The 20694-nt window shown below is 39.9% G+C and overlaps 1 protein-coding gene and 1 non-coding gene across 2 annotated transcripts; both read right to left on the minus strand.

Annotated features, from left to right (window-relative positions):
* Positions 1 to 50: 50 nt before the first annotated feature.
* RABGGTB (Rab geranylgeranyltransferase subunit beta) lies at positions 51 to 11405 on the minus strand. Its single transcript, XM_056355547.1, has 9 exons — positions 11399 to 11405; positions 10988 to 11096; positions 9857 to 10054; positions 7237 to 7342; positions 5737 to 5789; positions 5507 to 5617; positions 3258 to 3383; positions 2292 to 2441; positions 51 to 976 (listed from the first exon to the last, which is right to left on the minus strand). Coding segments are annotated over exons 1-9 (996 nt in total). The 5' UTR covers positions 11401 to 11405; the 3' UTR covers positions 51 to 835.
* On the minus strand, positions 10771 to 10853 carry LOC130157297 (small nucleolar RNA SNORD45). Its single transcript, XR_008824779.1, has one exon. It is a non-coding gene; the product is annotated as a small nucleolar RNA SNORD45 (small nucleolar RNA).
* Positions 11406 to 20694: the final 9289 nt, after the last annotated feature.

Below are 20694 nucleotides of genomic sequence, written 5' to 3' on the forward strand. Positions count from 1 at the left end.
TTTTAGGGCTTCTGTGAAAACAAAGAGGACTTCATCCTTCAGAGAACAAGTATTTTCCAGGGTTAGTTTTATTCTCAATTACACCATAATCAAGTTGGCAATTATCATCTTAGGAGCTATGAAAGCAGGATTTCAACCCAGCAATGAATTTAGGATCAGCTCTCAGTTACAAGTCTGTCCTATTAAGACCTTCTCTGGAATGCTTTATGTTTGCAAGTTTCACTAAACATACTTGAGATAGATTTTGCTGATACTTGAAAATGGAACCTAAGGGACTCATTAAAAAATGAAGACATTTATATACTTAATGGAACCATAATTTTTGCTTTCACCGGTACCAATTACTATCAGAAGAAAAAGCTTGTTTGACAGTATAGAAAACTGATGGCAAATGTCAACAGGATGAATTAAATGCACATGTGTATGGCATTAAGTGCATGGCTTAAGTAGGGTTTTGTTTGGCATTGGTTTGGGTTTTTTCCCCCCATATTCTTTTAAAGTGCTTTGTGTGACCCACCACCAAACATGCTTGTGTAAAGACATATGCTAGCATAGTTGGTATCACAGTAATACAAAAAACCAAGCATTCACACTATTGCTTTGACTTGAATTTTTCTACATCTCTTATATACAACTAAAGAACACGTTACACTCAGATAATTAGAACCAGCCTGTTCTGATAGTTTACAAAGTGAAAAAGCCCACAGTAAAGCTACTGCTTTACTTTCATAATGTAAACACATCTCAAAAGTATATGCTAAATTTCAGAGATGAGATTACTTAAATCAATAAAACCAAAGTAACTGGGCATATCAACCTTTTTTCTCTACAAGGCTTAGCTCACAAGCTCAGGCTGTATATTTATTCTTCGAAGGACATCTTCTGGCATACAAAAGACAGGATTGACGGCCTTAATCTGTTCTTCTCCTAATAAAGATAGTCCAGCAATTCCAAATAAGGTGTGAAACGGATCCACCTGGGAGAAGAAAGAAAGTTTGTGTCTGTTTCCAAAAGCCAACCAGCTTTTCATTTGTATGGAATGAAGCTTTTGCTTGCTAGCAAGAGAACTGCAAATCTCCGTGGCTGGAGAAGGCACCACAACTGAACAAACTCCCATTCGTGCTGACATGTGTTGACAGGTAAGACAATTTCCACAGCGTGCATTTACAGTACTATGATTTACTGAGAGACGCTTGTCAATATCAAAGCCAGAAAAGCATTAAGACTTTTAAGTGCTAGGCTTTTCTTGGAGAATTCTGAAAAGGGAAAAAAAGTCTTTCTGTGAGCTCTTAGAAATACAAAAACCTTCCCATTTCAAGAACATCAAAACACTTTCCAAATGACAGACCAGAGTCAAGAGATTCGTCCCCCTTCCCCCAAGTGGGAATAGTGTATCAGCTTGCAAGGAAATAGAAAGCTACTGCAGTTTTTAATGCATTTGTGGAGAAAAAAGAAGACATGATCAGCTGCAACAAAAACAGCTAAGACTTCCCCTTGACAGCTGACAAATAAGCAGCAAAGCGTTCTATAGGAATTGCACTGAGGTCTCATAACACTTTTAATTCTACCTGCCCATCACCCTTGAAAGATAGGAACTTTACTTGCAATTTTACCTGGACAATCTCAATTACTTCCACTTGAAACCAGAGAACAGACCAGCTAAACGATAACCGCTCTCTCAATCAAGCAGAAAATCCATACCACCAGCCTCTTCACAATGTTATCACAAAAGCTTCTTCCTCCCTCATCTAGACAAATGCCAGTGAGAGGATTTATTCAGTGGCTGGGCTGGCACAGGGCAGAAGTTAGTGTCTAAGGATTCTTAATAAAACTTAAGACTCATTCAGATCAGGCAAAACCACCGAGAGAGTTGAAGACTACTTAACCTGCACTGGACTCTAGCCTGCATATCATTTTAAAAACAAAACAAACCCCAGAACATCTCGCACATCCCCCAAAAACCACCATCAAACACAGTATTTTAGTAGTGATCTTCCAAGTGTGAGAAATTAATTTGTGTGGTATGTGTTATGGGAACCAAACCAGAATTTTTAAGGAGCAACAACTGACTTCAGTGGCAGATACCACAGTGCAAGTGCAATATAAAACATGTGCTTCCTAAGTGAGTCTTCAAAGACAACTCTACCCTATTGTTTGCTTCAGAGTAAACTGCAGGCTCTGCAGAACACTTACACCTGGATCACAAGTGAAGTTACACTCAAATGATAAAACTTACTTTTTCAGTTGAAATGTTCAATTCAGTACATTTTATGTAGTAAAGGATTCCTTACCATATCTCCTGGTCTGTCAGCAAATCCTCCAGTCTCCTCATCCTGGCAAGCCAAAATAAAGCAGCGCAGTTTCTCTCTGTCAATCCAATGTAACCTGCCAATCATCTTCAAAGATGCTAGCACCCACCACGAGTAACATACATCAGGTAACTGCCAAGCAGAGAATATTATTATTTGATTTTGTTTTAAACACGACGCTGCAAATTTTATTGGTGATTCTGCAGATTACTAGGTGTGCTGTCATAATAGTGTTGCAGAGAAACACCAGAGTTGCAGAGTTTCTTTGGGGTTAAAGAGAAAAAAATTCCTGGATGCAGTCCCTTTTCAGAGGACTTCCTTTTTTTCCAGGAAGGAAAAGTCTCTTTTTCAACTCTCTTTCCTTCAAGAAACAAAACCACAAGAATGTGATTTTGAAACAGCTTTCACATTCTGCGAGAAAGGCTGAAAAACCACAGTGCCTTTTTCAGAAGTACAAAGAACTTCACCTCAACTAGTTTCATAAAAAAAGCTACAGTACTATGCACCAAAAACCAACTAAACAAAATGGTTGGTTGGTTATCTATTTGCCAGTGGAGATTATCATAGCTACACAATTTCCTAGTGTGATGCGAAACACTAAACACCCAGGATTTACATCCAGTACAACAGTAATTTTTGTACAAATCCTAGAGAAGAGATCATTCCCAATGTCAGAAAATACTCAAGCCCTGATTTAACAGGAACCTGGTTCAGGTGGTCAGCAAGACATAATTCAGCACATATACTTTCTTGAACGGAGGACTCAAACTAAGCACAGCTAAGGACTGCATAACAAGTGTTAGTCACAAACTGAAGAATCAAAATGAAGGCCTGACTTTGTAAAGTTTACTAAAAATTTCTCAGCAGTCATTAAATTTTCCAGAAGTACTTCAGCTTCAGAAAAAGTATCTATTGAAGTTTGAACAAACAAAAGAAACCACCTACTACCTTCTCTGGTCGTCCGTTGAGACCTCCAGAAGGTAACTGGCGTTCACAAAGCCACCAACCCAGCAAGTCAACATTTATTTGATGCAACTGGTCGGTTATAGCCAGAAATCCTGTGCAACAATAGATCTAAAATTACAGACATAAATATTTTGTGTATTTAAAAACTAAGTATAGTTTGGCAGACTAAATACAGAAAGACCTCAAAGCAGGAATATAGCCATGCAAACACAATACAAAATAAGCACACAATTCGACTTTTAGTTTCAGTGAGTTTTACTTCTCCATTAGAAAAGCATGTTATTGTTACACTTGGGTTTGTGCAAAAGTACCAGTCACGCATCGTAATTATAAACCAGTAAGATTTTACTAATATAAGACACTAGTGCAAGGTTTGGAAAAAGATCCTCAAAGATCAGGCAGAGCCATACAGTTTTATTTTAAAAACACACACTGGGGTTCGTTGGTCAAGCCTGGGATGCTCAAACTGATTTCTGCAGGCTGGATATGGCCTTCACAAAAATTTTGCATCCAGCCCATGCTCTGTTCATGTGTGTGCGCCCCTCAGTCTAAGGCTCGTGGAGAGCCAACTGAAGACCAAATGAATTCTCTAGCAGAAACAGTTTAACCCTGATCATTAACTATCCTGGCAATCCCACATGCACCTAGTCACATCAGGCTTATTACCAGCATGCCATGTACTGTATGTGCATTGATTAACCTCTGTTTATTTTTTAGAGTGCAATGGTCACATTTCATGCAGTCACTAAGAAAGCAGCCAAGCACAAAGTGCAAGAACCAACAGTATCAACTGAAGGCTGCTCATAATTGCCTGTCCTAATAAAACACACCCCTATAAAGCCAACATCCCACACCCCGCACACCCCGCCCCCGTAAAAAAAAAAAGCCAACAAAAGCACACATCAACAAGGATGTGGCTATCTAAGAATAGTGCAAAATAAATGTGACACTCCCAGAAAACTTTTGAACTACTGTGCAGACAAAGGAGTTGGCCTTTGCAGCATTTTAAGGAGCTTATGAACATGCACTACGTATCTAATCCTCCCAGGAAATGCCAGCTGCAAACACAGTGAGTTCAGCTCTGACTGCCTTGACAACTATAACATGGTCCAGCCATGTAGACCATACAGGCAATGGTACTGTAGATAAGTGTACCTTATCTTAAAGAGTGTTTTATCAGATTTAAATTATTTTTCCCATTTTAAAAAAAGGGTATGGGGTGGGTGGGTGTTTTTTAAAAAACCCAACAAACAAACAAAACCCCCACTGCTTTTTCTCAACAAAACACCTCTAATACTTTCATGTGTTGAGGTAGGTAAATCCTGGCTATGACGCTGCTCACCATAATTATGCAAAATAAACAGGTGATTTGCAACAACATTACAGTATCTTATTAAAGGTTGATACTGATTCATAAATTCAGGTTAAGTGCAATGATCCCTTCTATGAAAAAAAATAAAAATAGCAAAGGTAGTTTTTATGTAAGTTTTCTGCTGGAAAATGTCATTGAGATTTTCTTCCTTGAAAGATACCTTAATTTTCCAGTTATAACACTGCATTCTCTTCTCAACTAGATTTTACTGAGCATTTTTCAGAATTCACTGTTACTAGTAAAATACTCTTCAGTGCCTACAACAAAACATGATAAACATTCCCACGCCCGAGTTAGGCATCTCATCTTAAAATTGACTTTCCTCAAAAAATTAAACAAGCCTTGCATTAAGAAGGTTCACGTCTCATTTCTGAGTACATCACTGATAAATATCAAACTATACGTATACTGTTTTTACTGATAGCATGCAAACACTACACTAAACATCAGCTATTTATCAGTAAAAATACTATACAATTGACCTTTATGTTTCATTATGATCTGTGGCAGAGTCAGTGATGGATCTTGTCCAACGTCTTCATTAACATTCATTCCAAATTCTCCAAAAATCCTCATACTATTCCAACACCACTATGTGAAGACTGAAATACTCCTAAAAGTTGTTCCCTTATGGTCTTTTTTTTGGTTTGTTTTCCTAGACCGTACCTTCCCAAGTCTCTACTCATCCTAGACTTATCTACCTATTTGCCCATTTATTTTAACTAAGATACTAGCATCAGGCATTTGGGAAACAATAAAGGTGGATCAATTGACGTCACTGATAGATGCTGTAAACACACTTATAGACAGTATGTGATGCTTGCTCATTTAAAACATTTCCATATAAAGAAAAACTCACCTGCCCTGCATGTGATTCGGAACCCGGTCTACAACCAAATCCTCCATCAAAGTTCATACAGGACAAAACGAATTCTACTGCTTTCCCCACATCAATAGCATCCAGTCTTCCCTGCAAGTCAGAAAAGCAACTAATGCACTTTATATTCCACCAAACCCATCAACTACAGGAACTTCAGGAGTAGCACAGAGAAGATTCTGTACTTGTGAAGGTAATGATTTAGGGCTTACCAGAAGCGCAAGAGTTGCTGCAGCACAGAAGGAGAACCTTGTATCTATTTCTCCTAGAATGTGGGGGTAGGAAATAAAATAAAGAGTTTTAATTTTTTTTTATTGTTAATTAAATCACCACTGAAAATATGGAACAAAACATTAAAATACTAGGTTTTACACAGAACAACTATCAGCCAAAAACTGCCCCTGTACTCTTTCCTCTTCCAGCCCACGAATTATTTAATCAGTAATTTAGAAAGTGTACACTACAACAAGTGACCTGTTAAGTTTACTGCACGTAAAGCAAACAACTCATTTCAAACTGGCGTACTGTCAGATATATAACCAAATCAACTAGTGGCAATTTACAAATAACTATAAATTTTAGAGTTCACCTGTAGCGCTCTACTAGATAATTCCAGAGCTGTGGACTCAAAAATACTCAGATACAGCACTTGACCTGCCTTAAATCTGGGCAGAAGTAGAAGCTATTTTTGTTTCAGAAGACTGACGAAAGTTGCAAGTTTTCTTTTGCATACTTATACCTGGAAGCTACACCTGTATCAGAAAGATTGCTCAGCAAGTCCATACCAATGTAGCTCTCCTAGCACAAACTCTGAGCAATTAATATTTGAAGTAAAAATTTAAAATTGAACCCAGACACAAACATTCATTTTTTTGGTCAAACTGATCTAAGACACTTCTTCTTAAGAAATGCACAAGCTGAAACATAAAAAAAAACCCACATGCTGTTCTGAATCACACCAGCTATTGGACCCCTTCAGTTGTGCTGTAATGGCCTCTAAGAGGTAACAGTAAGCCATTGTGCATTCAGTATGTTTGTTTCAATACTTTAACAAGAAGGATCCAGCGAACTATGAACTATTTTAACACATAGCCTAACAGCTACCTTTACAAGTAGCATACATATACTGCCATAATCTTGATTGCTGAATTTTACCAAAACTATGAGCAATATGCAACAGATTTTATTAAAATGTAAGCATTCCATGGGGACAGATATTTTATATTGACTAAATATTTATGCTGCAGCTTAAAAATACCATCTTTGTTCACAATTTAAGTGCAGAAACAAAATCAGTGTTAACAGAAGTTCGTAAGTACAAAGCCAGCTTTTCTCATTCCCATATAGTGAAAAATTCTTTCGCAGCCAACATGGATAAAGACCGTAACTGCCTGCCATTGAATGGCAAGCATAAAACATTCCCTATGGAATAGCATATCTAGCATATCCAAGTACTGTCAAGTTACAAATGGTCAAAAGTCATCGTCTTTAAGATCTGGACAATTTATTTGTAATACAAGAAAGGAACTGAAGTTTTTCATTCCTTTCATAAATATTAAACACAACTCTGCCCTTCACAAAACCTCCTTTTTCAAAATTCAAAATAGAAGTGTTCACATACAATACATAAGCAAAAAGACCGTCCAAGAAGACTTCAGTTCATGGACTTACATGTCAACCTAGTCACTAAATTTTAAAGATCTGAAAATTACCCCATTTGTCTCCAGCAAATGATCCATCTTCTTGTTGCAAGTTCTGTATATATTCAACAATTTTATTTACATCAACAACATGGAGACTATCATATAAGGTAAGAATCTGGAGAGGGTGGGAAAAAGACACAGTAACAATCAAAGAGAGGCAAAAATTTTAAAATTTTTTAAAAATTGCTTTTTAAAAAATCCTGGATTTATAAAAGACTTTAATTGACTGTGAATACTGTTTGGTAAGGTTTACTGAAATAAAATTTCATTCACTGCAGTTCATCTATCTCTATCTAAAAACTTTAAGAAATTCTCAAATGAAAACACAGGCAATTCAAGCTGACCACTTTCATGCTTTGCTCTTTCCAACTTCTATCTCTCTTTTCAAACTCATAATGAGGTTTATTTGTTTTTATGTTAGCATTATGTAGAACACAGATTTGCATTACAGTTAATTTTGTAATGGAATAATGACATCCTAGACTTACAAATTTGCAGTTTGTGCACTGCTGCTACTTGGATATATGCAAGTGTAAGTTAAGCAGCTAGTTACTAACACCACTAACAGTCCAAGCCCATCAGCAATGATTGGTTTTGAGTTATAAGACTTTTATTTACATTCAATTTAAAAATAAAATTAACAGAACCAAACTTCAGTAATTTAAGAAGTATGAACAATATGATTACACACAAACTGTAGAGTCAATGTATTTCTGGAAGAAAAATACAGGTCATAGTAGCGAACACAAAGGTTTCTGAGCTAGCATTGATTTGAACCAGTGAAATCTCTATGACACAATGTCATGTGAAAACAACACCATTTCTGAGCCCCAGCTGGCTTTGTGGGTTTACTCATAACTTGCATAATCTGTAAAGACAGTAATTAAGAATTTACTATAAACAGCACAACAGAAAGACCAGTTGAAACCAATCAATATTATAGTGCCAATTCTGAAAAATATCAACTTCTATGACTTTGCACACCTAGGGTTAGCTGGAATCTTTTCAATTGTTAAGATAAAATGTAAGTCTTATGGAGATGCAAAAAAAAAATGTACAACTCCAACAGAAAATATATAATCATAGTGTGCTCCTTAAAAAGCAAATCTGAACAAACTACTATTAACTGTGATCAAAGGAAGATATGACATGACCCTTTAAATATTCTGGACACATACACAGAACTAAATGGTGTTTTCTCACTAAGAACGTGCACTCTCACTAAGAACGTGCACTCTCACTAAGAACGTGCACTCTCACTAAGAACGTGCACTCTCACTAAGAACGTGCACTCTCACTAAGAACGTGCACTCTCACTAAGAACGTGCACTCTCACTAAGAACATTATGGTTAAACACAAAAACTTTACATCAGCACTTGCTAACACTTTTTAATTTGCATAAATCTAGAGCAGTTAACATGAAAAACACTTGATGTTACTAGGAGATATTATCTAAGAACTACCATCTCTAATAAGTAAAAGTAAGCAACCTCACATCATAGCCTTTTCTCCTTATACTGGATTGTGAAAGGACTGATTGGACAGTCTGGAAAAGCTCAAGCTTCACAACATAAATAAACTTTAGCTCCAGAATTACTGGTACGCTGAGAACCAGGAAGCTAAAGTAGTGATAAATGTCAACTTTAGAGCAGATAATACACAACAACACTCATCACCAACTCAAGAAAACAGCATTTTTCTGTCCTACCCAAGGGTTTCAAATCCAACACACTTTCTTCCTAAAACTGGAAGCTATCTTATTTATTTGTAGCACCCTTTAAATATTTCTTCCAGAAGACTGGACTAGAGATACAGTATGCAAGCAATCAAGCAATTGTTCAGAAGTGTTTGAGACTTTTTGGTATTTTTTTCCCATGATGGTTTGCAGGAGGGGGGAAGGGGGGGGGGGGGGGAAGAGAGGGGGAGGGGAGGAGACACATGAGAGTGAGAGATTAAATCTATATTGGAGATAATTACAGTGAAAAAATAAGACTGAGAATCACTTATTCTCAGGGGAAGCGTACTACCAAATAAAATGCTCAACAAACTGGTATAATTTTAAAGTTTTACACTAAAAAAACGTATTTGAGGAACACAACAAGAACAGAGTACCACAATTTTTCTTTTGTACAGTACTAAAGTGTAAACACACTACACAATCATGCATGTTACATAAATTATATAAATACTACATAACTATCTATTAGTGCATTATAATATATAAGAATCATAATATAGTAATATATACATTAAAAAATAAAATCCAAAACTTTATTCTGGTCATATGTATGTTTCACCTCAATGTACACTAAGAACTTATAAAATCCAAAATTATCTACAAAAAACTCCAGTAAAACCTGTGACTAAGAACTATTTCAAGACTGTCACAAAACTTACCAAGAATGCAGTCACCATTAAATGATCATTAAAAGCACAACGTTCCTAATTCTGACAGTTTTTTAGGAAATTATACAGCTAAATCCTGAAGTTTTTCCCATTAGATCATTTTTTTTTAAAGTAACATACTGGAAGTTTTTGCCATTGGCATCCAACAGCACCCACGTTCATAAGGCTTCCATCATCAAAATAATTAAGTGTTTTTTTCTAAAATTACCCTGTTACATTTACCTGGATGGCACTGAGGGTATACAGAAGATGAGGATCATGACCTATGCTGGCACTTACTCCACCACATTCATGTTGACATGATCTGATGAATGACAGAATTTCTTCTTTGTTCATTCGGTGCAGCTGCCCCATGAGATCCATTGCTGTCAGCCCCCAGTACACACCACTCATCCTCAAATATTCCGACATACAGTATTCCTAAGTAGTGGATTATTTTAGTTCTTAATCAGATAAGCACATCATCAACAAAGAGCAATGAAAAAAACATTTACAAACTGTAATGCACCAACCATCTTCCATCCCATTAACAACTTACTTCGTATCAGCCACTCATAAATATTCTGTACACACATGCATACGTACAGGCACACACAGGTATACAGCTACGTGTACTACGTTCCCTTCCTCCCGTTATTTCCTAGTTCAAAGCATCAAGCTCAATATCAAATTAAACCTGTACAAGCAGTTAGGCACCGATTCACTTCGGCTCATCAGCTATCACCTTACCCAAACTACTGCTCAAATTACCACCCCAACTAGTCCCAAAAATAACAAGTTAACATTTAATGAACGTTACAAGCGTCCAAACTCCTACAATCTAAAGTTGCACTGGGAAGTGAAATTTCATACCGAGTTCTTACACAGATCACGCCTCCTACAGAACCCATCAACATTATTTTCTACGTGCAGAACTTTTAAAGCACGAGAGCAATCGCAAGCAATAGCGCTCAGAGTCCTTTCGTGGACTGCAAAAGCAACCGCAACTCCTTCTGACGAGCAGTTACTGCTGCTTTCCACCCGGTGGAACCAGCACCCAGTTCTCGCAGGCTACACCCCGTGCCCCGCGGCTGCGCGGATGCAGCCACGCTCCCCTGCGTCCTAGGGGATGAAGAAAGCACAAGCAGTTCATTTCTCAGGTCTTAGAGTAATTCTAGAGCTGAACTGATAATCTTGAAGCTTATACTCAGCTAATACACGCCGAAACTCATCACGGACCTCGGGAAACCGACTGCAGGGCGAGAAACAATTAGCGTGTGCGCGCACACCAGGCCCTTGGCTCCGAGCATGGAGGTGGCGGTTGCCATGACCGTTAACAAAAGCATAGCTGTACCGAAACAGATCGATACCTACGTAATCATCTTTCTTCGTTCCATACGAAGCGATATAGTCCGCGTGCTTCTCCGAAAGTAACGTGTTCGGGGCGTCAGGTTTTATTATAACATCCTTTTGCGACGTCCCCTGAAAAAGCACGGACACAACGCGAGCGGCACGGTCAGCCCGAGGGGTGCCGGCACCCGCAGCAGGGCCGCTCGGGGGCTGGGTGCGCGCCTCCCGCCGGCGCGGCCCGGTCCCGCCACGCCCCGCCCGCGGCCCGAGACCCCCAACAACGCCACGACACCCCCCCCGGCTGGCCCGAAAGAGGCCGGGGGGCAGGCGGAGGTCCCGGCGGGACACAGGCCCCGCGGACGCGGCTGCCGCGCCACCATCACCAGGTGCGGGCGGCGGGAGCGCTCCCGGGGCCGCTCCGCAGCCGGCGTAGGGATGGCCGCCGCCGCCAGCCCGCGCCGCCCCCCGACCCGCGGAGCGGCGCGGCGCGACCGGGAGCCTCTGCGCGGCGCCCCGAAGGCGGCGGCGCGTGCCTCCCCACCACGGACACCCGTACCCACCATGGCCGCCGCCCGCACCGGAAGGAGCGTCGCCCGGCGGCGCGGGGCGGGGCGGGCGCTGGGCCCGGCAGGGCCCCACTGCGGCTGCCTGGCCCCGCCTGGCCGCGTAGGCGTGCGGGGGGGGCCGCGGAGCCGGCGAGGGGCGGAAGCAGCGCACGCGTGGCGGGCGCTGGTACCGGCTGTCCTGCACGGCAGCGAGACCGACAGCGTTGGCTGTAGCTGCAGTTTCCTGCCGCTGTCACCGAAACCGGGAATCACACCTCGTCACACCACTGCAGCATTAAGAAGCGGGCGCGCCTTTATTGCAGCGCTGGGTGCTCGGGGGCATCTCCACAGATCAAGCACACCTGTGCAGATGTTACCGTTACATTTATATACAACAATTACAAGGTCGTAAAGTCCCAGTTACAATGATAGGTTAGCAATTTGCATATAATTGTAATATTTGCTGCGTAATCCTTTTCTGTTACTACACTTGTTCAGGGGAAGGGTCTTCACCTGGGCAAGGGTCATCTTGACCTGTGGGCGTGATTTTTAGTATTATAATGAAGGTAGTTCACTTCAGGACACCTTAAGTTAGTTTTGTTGCCAAGTTGGACGGCTGGATATCGGCCTTGCCAAGCTGTCCAATAACTCATCCTATACACAACAGAACCTGGGTGCTCTGCTTATCCTCTGGAGAATAAGGACTAAGGGTATTATGGTCTATAGCACAGGGACTTCCAGTAACAGTCTTGGGTAACAAGCAGCAAAGCAATTCATACGTCATTGGTTAGTAAGTGCTAACATAATTCTAACATGGAGGTTAACTCCTTAAAATCAAAATGCTCTTATAACTAACAGTTACATAAACACAAAATATAGAAAGATTCAGTAAAATCTTAAAATAATCTGCAACACTGCTGCCTCAGCCCTACCGGAAAGCAAATCCAAGAACTTAGCCACAGGGCAGGTAAGGGTAACTGTCCTTTTGTTAAAGAACTCCACCCTTTGCTTCCTAATTAAAATTGCCTGGGGTGATGATGATGCTGATTACCAAGGCTGGATGCTGGCACATGGAGCACACCAGGTGGGGAACACCATTCCCATCCTGTACAAGTACCGTGTGTGACGCTGGCTGGTACAGAGCAGCTGGACTGAGGCCTGGGTTTTATGTATGTCAAATACCTGTCAAGAACATCGCATCGCTGGTCTTCCCACAGGTAAACATGTTGGTGGTTTACAGTGATTAAACACTTTCTTTAAAGAACTGATTTCCCAGGTGGCCTACCAGAGGATACTCCCGAGCACTGCAAAACCAATACCCGATGACAGTAATTGTACAGTCCAGCACTAAATCCAGGTGACGGAAGAGAGACCACAGCAAGACAAAGGCATTTTGGTGAGAAACTGCCAATGAATTCACAGAATTCTTGAGGTTTGAAGGGACCTCTTAGGATCAAGTGCAACCCACCCGCCCCAGCAGAGACAGCTAGAGCAGGCTGTCTGGGACCATGTCCAGCTGAGTTTTGAGTATCTCCAGAGATGGCAACTCCACCTCTGCCAGTGTATGACATCCCTCACAAGAGAGAGGAGGAAAAAAAAAAAAAGTGTTTTCTTGTGTTCCAGTGGAATTTCATGTTTTAAGTTGCACGCATTGCCTCTTGTCCCATCAGTGGATGCTGCTGAGGAGACGCTGGGTCCCTCCTCGTCATTGCATCCCATCACGAATTTATGCACATACATAAGACTAACCCTGAGCCTTCTCTTGTACAGGCTGAAGAGTCTCAGCCTCTTCTCATGTGACAGATGCTCCAGTCCCTTAATCATCTTGGTGGCCGTGCTGGACTCTCTCCAGTTAAGTCCGTATCTTGCTTCCACTGGGGAGCCTAGAACTGGACACAGTACTGCAGGTATGGCCCCAGTACTGCAGAGTAATTTGTTCAAGCAGCTCAGGGAACATCCATTCTGCCAGCACTGCCAAGAAGGGTCTATCCAAGGTTAAAAAAAAAACCAACACGATTCCTTCTTCTCAGCTGTTCTTGCTGGAAACATAGTTAAGTATATACATAGATGGAAAGCAGTAATAGGTTTAAGTACACTGTATTTGAAATAAACATGATTTTGGAAGTCTTTCTTAAGGAAAAGTTACACACTTTTGCTTGGAGTGAATCATCCTAATTGAACATTTACTCGCTTAGGTGAGTGCAACAGTGCAAAAGGCCACAATTCTCTCAAGCCAGTATCATTACTATTGGGTAGTACCTAAATCCTCAGAACAGGCACACATGCAGACTGTAGCAGTGCAGGCCTTCACGCTGCCAAACCGGAAAGGCTATTCAGCTGCTGTTCGCACAGCATAGTAGGAGCTGAAGTACAGCCACTAACATACTGCAGACACTGAACAACTTACCCAAAATACAAGTTAAGTGATGTGACAAGGTAAATTAATAAAAACCAAACACACTTCTCTTAAAAAAAATTATTAGAATGCAGCAATGACCATCAGACATAACATTCTGATTATCTAATTTTATAGTGAGAAAACATTGTATTATAAGGTTCTCATTTCTTGCCTGTTTTGTATTTGAAGAACTGATCACTTTGGAATGAATGCAAAATTATTAGAAAATACCAGCTTTGTTAATCAGGAATGAAGTGAGGGACTGGACAGGGAGAACAGAAACACTGCTTAATAATGTACAACGTAAAAAGATTTTGAAGGAAGGTTGGGGGTTTTTCCTCCATGCCTTTTTAATTCTATTGAGAAATGCACTAAAATCCTCTTCCCTGAGAACACAGAACACTACAGCAGTGCCAGATACATTTTATACATTTCTTTAAGCCTTAATTTTGCCAACAAGTTCACGAGCTATGACCATCCTTTGAATCTGAGCAGTTCCCTCATAAATCTGAAAAGAAGAATTGCAGTAATGTTAGCTGATGATTTTTTAACCAATCTATACTTTTAAACTTTCGTGGCACTAACCCTGTGTGCATTGGGATGTGCAGAAAGACAAGAAAACTGAGAAAATTCCAGTGTGACAGAGTAATACAGCGGGCTAAATGGAATAAATAGCGTACAAGACACTGAGAGACAGTCTTGTCCTCTCAGGTGCTCTTATCTTAACTCCGTAAGGTTCTCATAAAAATAAACAGATGTTGTGGGTGAAGAAGGATGAGGAAAATTCTTATCTGAGGAAGCAAATACATAATTTAGGTTTTACAAAGTAGGATTTAAAACTATAGGTGGAAGGGAGGAGGTGACTTGTGCCAAAGTGGTGTATTTTCTTTGACTAGCCTTTCAAGGTCATACCAAATATTCTCTTTGATCTATTTGTTTCCATTTCTTCTTATTAACTAGTACTCTTTCCAGAGCAGGGGTTTTTTTTGTTTTTTTGTTTTGTTTTGTTAATAATGTATTCTTGCATTTTCTTCTAGAAACAGTCAGCATTATCCCTCTGTTTTGTTTGTTTGCTGGCAGCGAAGTCAAAGATAGACAACAAAGTATATATGAAGCTCTAGTGCCAAAGAAGGCCATGTGCTCCACAGGTATATTGCAATGTAATGCAAGGGCTGAGGCAACCTAATTTAGAGGTTAAAGTGTTCCAGCTCCCAGTTCTGCCAGAACTTGGTTTGGGAAACTGCTCAAATTCATGCAAATCTACTTTTCCATTCACTTATTGGAATAATCTTCCCAAGAACCTCACAAAGTCTTTTGAAAATAAAAACACTATAACCTGTATTCACATTAATTTTTTGGTTCAGAAGAAATTTTTCATTCCCAAACTGAATTCTCTGACTGCTGCTGCTTACCCCATGTTGATACTGTTCATAGAGCAAATTGTGTTTTGTGAACAGTAGATGCCTTCTGGAGCAAACCAAAATGAAAGCTCTGCTTTCACTATATACCAAACACCTACTGGGACACCAGTCCCGAATGAAGACATAATGGTCCAAGCCTACAACTGGATCCTTACAATTTTATGTGTATCGGGGACATACAATTCAAGGGACCAAACAGGCTTGCTATGAAGTCAGCCTGCCCAAACTGCTTACAGTGCAGTTGTCCGGGCCTCAGCAGCTATTCGTGCAATCTACTAATCTGCTCCTACTGTGCTAAATTACTTGCTGATGAAGACAGCCATGGACCTCAAGTGTAAAGACATCAAAACTGACAATCTCGTCAAGTAATTACCAGAGGTTTATAAGCCAATGCTAATATAGTGTCAACAATCATTGTCAATTAAAGAAGGGAAGTTTTCAAAATCTGAGAAAGAAAACTAGATTCCAAGTTTCTACCAGAGTAGCCTAGATTTGTAGTCAGACAAACCTAAAGCAGAGTAAGGACATGTAAAAATGTTACCAGTAAAATCAGTATTAGAATACTGTAATACTGAAAAAGATGAAATATGTGGAAGAAAAGTTGGAAAACCAAGTTTTTGTACATGAAACTTACGGCCAAATGCATATACCATCTGGAATTGGGCAGTAATGCAGTAATGTGCAGTGAAGTGCAAGGTATATTCAAGGGATGTGGACAAAATAATTGCAAAGAAAAAAGCCTTTCCTGAATTGTTTTTGGGATGAAGTGGAACAGAACACCACCAAAAATACTAAATATGATTAGTCTGAACAATTAAAAAAAAGCCTACATAGCCATGCATTTGTGATGGATCAGTGTAATGGAAAATCTAAATAACTGGGATACTGTAAAATCAGTCTCAGCTTTCACATAAAGTTCTAACGGTCACATCATCTTTCTCTACAAAACCATGCAACCTGCCAAGCAAAAAGCCCAATCATAATAAAGTTCACTTAGTCATTCATTCATTTCCTCACTCACAGGAGTGCAATTAGTTCTAAGAAACTTTAGATTCCATAACAATGGCTGTCTTTCCTTAAATAGAGAAAAATAAATTCTTGGCTAGTGAGATTAGTTTTCATTTTAGAAGTAGCTGTAAGAGAAATACTAACTACCTAGATTCTTAAGAATGACAGCTGTTATAGCTAACTAACATTACAGTTCATGGTCTGCATGCATTTCTTGGTATCATCTGTTTTGGTATGTTTTATCTAGTCACTAATAAACATCACTGGTTTTGCTGAACACAAAATATTCTTGCTGAATAAAGAACTGTAGCATAGTGTACGCTAACAGAAGAATTACAACATGACATAGAATAATTTCTTGGCAGTAACACTGCAGAAAAAAAAACCTGGGGATTATGGGTGCCTGGGCTAAACATGAGTAAATATGGGAGGGTTTTGCTGTTAAAAAAAAAAAAAAGAAAAAAGGCTAATCACTCCAGGTTGTGTCACACTTCTGTTAACACAACAAATGCAAGATCATCATTCCATGATACTCAGCACTGCTGATTTTCAGTCAGAGTGTTCCACAGAGCTTACAATACCAAAGCTGCAAACAGAAGGTTTAGAGCACAGCAACAAAAACAAGGCTGGAAACAGAAAGCAAAAAAAACCCCAACCAACCACCAACCCAACCAAACGAAAAAAACCCACAAAAAAACCAAAACAAACCACACAAACCCCACAACTTACAAGAAGAAAGGTGAAGAAGCTGCTTTAGTGTTCAGGCTGAGAGGAAAGCTAAATTATAGGCAGGTGCTAGTCCACAATACATGTTGGAAGGTCAGAGGATTTCCATCACTGAAGGTTTTCAAGACCAGCATTATACATAAACCATCCTACTTTCAGAATCCCAAAGCAAGCACTAGTATTTTGATCGGTTTCTTCTACAGTGTTTTTTTCTAAGAGCTCAAAAGCTTCAAAATTAAGAGTACAAGAATTTCAGGGAGTTACCACATTGGGGCAGGGGGGAGAAAAGACCAATTTATTTCTCTTAAGTAGGTTGAGTTGGTCCAGTGCAATAACTTTTCTATGCCAGAATTTGCCTGATTTTAATGACTCTTTCTTTACATTGAAGGATTATTGCTTTTATCGTAAAAACTTTTTTTATATGTGTACATCATGATCTGAAATAAGTAGCCATGTTTATTTTATATAAAATTTAGGCATTATATAAAGATCCCATTCTCTCTTTTACTTACCTGGCAGATGTTAGCATCTCTCATTAGTTTTTCTACAGGGTATTCAGTATTAAATCCATTTCCTCCAAAAATCTGTACTGCATCTGTAGCTACTCGGTTTGCAATGTCACCAGCAAATGCCTTTGCAATGGAAGCATAGCAGGTGCTCCTGTGACCAGCATCACCTTCCCATCCAGCTCTCTGGTAAGCCATCCTAGCAAATTCCACTTTAATTGCCATTTCAGCAAGCAAGAAAGATACTGCTTGGTGCTATGAATGACAAAGTAAACTAGGTTAACATTGCCCGCTTAAAATTCTATGACATCCAAGAAAGAGATAATCTTCTTAATACAATAATCTCTCCAACAAACCCAGTAAATTCTACTAGAGGAGTTCTACAGAATATAGGTCAGGCTCTCATAATTGTATATTGAATTAGACTTTTTAAGTTTTTAATTCTCAAATCCATTTAGTCAGAGGGGTTAAATACTGTGAGATTGGTATTTACCTTGCTATTTATTCACATTTCTTTGAAACTGGTAAGTGGTGTGATCAGCAGGGTATTCTGTTAGTATTAATACTGTGCATCTTGTTTCACATACCTCAGAGGTTTTTCTCCTTTCCTGAAAATCCCTGTTTATTAGCACTGAATAACTTAAGTACATCCTGCTCATACACGAGTTTCAGGTTTTTGGGCTTTCGGTTTTCTTTTTGCTTTTACCATTATCATTGATAAATTATAAAAAAAAATCCTGAAGTACTGCACAGCTAACTTTACTCAAATGGTGCTGACCTACATAGTTGGAAACATAAAAATGGCAGTGAGATAATATAAAAATTAAGGAACTAAACCAATCAAGGAATAACCTTGAAAAATCAGTAGTAGTACATCTGGTGTGAAAGCATAGCTTCTATTTATGTTCTCTCTCCTTCTTCCCCCTCCCCACCCTCACTTACTTCAACAATTGCTTTCCCAAAGGTTTTTCTCTCCAAAGCGTATCTAGTAGCTTCATCAAGTGCTCTTTTTGCTAATCCAACAGCACCAGCAGCTACCTGAATTGAATATAGCACAGAATGAAAAAATCAGAAATACCTGCTATATTTTACAAATAAGTTATTTCTGATACTGATGTGAATAAGCTGTAAATAATATGGTCAAGTTTGTATTCATAAACCAATATTCATTTTAATGCATAAATAAGCTTGTAATTGTATAGCGACAAAGGGGTTAAAATGTCTGAAAGATCATATAGACTGTTCTGGCAAGAAAGTTGCAAATCTCTGCAAGGGGAGCTGTCCTCCTTATCTGCAAAGCAAGCTGCCCTACCAAGGAGATAACGGGACAGCAGGATGGCCTTGAGTAAAATTACGAGGGGTATTGTAAAAACCCTGGGAAAGATTTCTACAAGTCTGCCAACTCATCACTTTTGAGACCTAAGGTGAAAAGTACACCATGAGGAAGACCTACGGCCTTCCTCCCATAGACCACTGCCCACATTCTAAAGACCCCGGCCCACAATTTTTGGAAGAATCTGCGCAAGCGTGGAAGACTGATAAGCTAATTAGCATACGGAGCGAGGGTAGGCGGGTTCAGGTAATGAATATGTATAGGCGTTAATGGAATATTCATTGTTTCATTATATAAATATAAGATAATCTGCCCCTCTGGGTGTGTACGATTGGTGGAAGGATCCCCCATACACCCGGCGCCGACAATAAAGAATATTTAGTCACTAAAATCTGGTTTTGGACCTGTGAATCAATCTGGCAACCCAGATGGGACACCTCTCTGCCTGGCCGTAGGACCCGCTGGGAAGTGGACTCCCTTGGGTACCCCCAGGATTTTTCCCGGAGGGACTCCCCAACTCACCGGATCACTGCGGGGGCAGACAAGAATCCCATTATAGTAAGTGACAATATTCTTTATTGCTTTATTCTGGTATTACCGGTTATCTGTTCTCTGGAGCTGCCCGTAAGACGAGAGGATTGACTCCCGCAGGGTGGCGTCTGGGTATACTTTGTGACTCGTGTCTCAAGTATACGTCTGATCTGGAAAACTCAGGTATACTTCTGTAGCTAGCACCCCAAGTATACTTCTGGTTCCGTTTGGGTTTTATCGGCATTTAATTGCCATCTGGAATCTGGCAAGTTTGCTTATAAAGCTTATTTGCTGCAGTGTTGCTTATTTTGGTTACCGGATTTATGGAATGTGGAATTTGACTTTGACAATTGTTACTGTGATTTCGGCTATATTTTTGATAATAATAGTGAGTTCTTGGTGTTGCTGTAGAAAGATACCTGCGTGCTGCATTTTGTAAGTATTAATTCTGTAAGTGATACGTGTGTTCTGCGAGTGTAAGCTGGAAAAATGGGAGGAAAGCAGAGTGGTGGGATTTTAAAGAAAAGCCCGTTAGGATGCGTTTTGGGTCACTGGAGGGATATTGGAGGGTCTGTTGGTGGAAATGTGAATAAGAAAACATTGATAAAGTACTGCAATCAATGGTGGCCACTTTATAAGCTGGAAGGAGGGGAAAAGTGGCCTTGTAATGGAACTATAAATTATAATACTTTGCTGCAGTTAATGTTGTTCCTACGGAGAGAAGGAAAATGGGATGAAGTAATGTATGCTGATATGTTTTTCACTCTGAGGAATCACCCAGAGTGGCAAAAGGGGTGTGGAATTAACCTAGCACCACAAGATCCCTTAATATTAGCAATGGAAAAGGATATGAGGAAGGATGGGATAGGAAAACTGAAGAGATGTTGTTCAGCATGTAGTATTGGTCAGAGATGTTTAAAATTAAGTGAGTCAGAAGAAAGGGTGGAAGATTACGTTCCACCTTTACCGATCGTGGAAAATGGGAAAGCTGAGGGATCCGATGGTGAGGAACCCAGAGACAATGTGAACCCTAAAGGGTTCACTCCAATTACTGCTCGTACACGGAGCAAAGCAGGATTAGGGAGCAAATCAGGACCAGTAATACAGGCTCCCTTGCGACAGGCTGTGGGAACTAATGGGCCTGTTAGAATCAAGATTCCTTTTTCCACTAGTGAATTAGATTCATGGAAAGAGGCAGTAAAAGGTTATAGAGACGATCCGGAGAGGATAGCCAGTAGGTTCGAATTAATTGTGAAAAATTTG

This window comes from Falco biarmicus, chromosome 11 (genome assembly GCF_023638135.1).
Source record: "Falco biarmicus isolate bFalBia1 chromosome 11, bFalBia1.pri, whole genome shotgun sequence".
NCBI lineage: Eukaryota > Metazoa > Chordata > Aves > Falconiformes > Falconidae > Falco > Falco biarmicus.

Coding starts and splice junctions, on each gene's coding strand:
- RABGGTB (XM_056355547.1), bottom strand. Junction 7,343..9,856: donor ATACCCTCAGTGCCATCCAG/GTAAATGTAACA, acceptor CACCCTCTCCAG/ATTCTTACCTTATATGATAG. Junction 3,384..5,506: donor CCGAATCACATGCAGGGCAG/GTGAGTTTTTCT, acceptor CTGTAATTTTAG/ATCTATTGTTGCACAGGATT.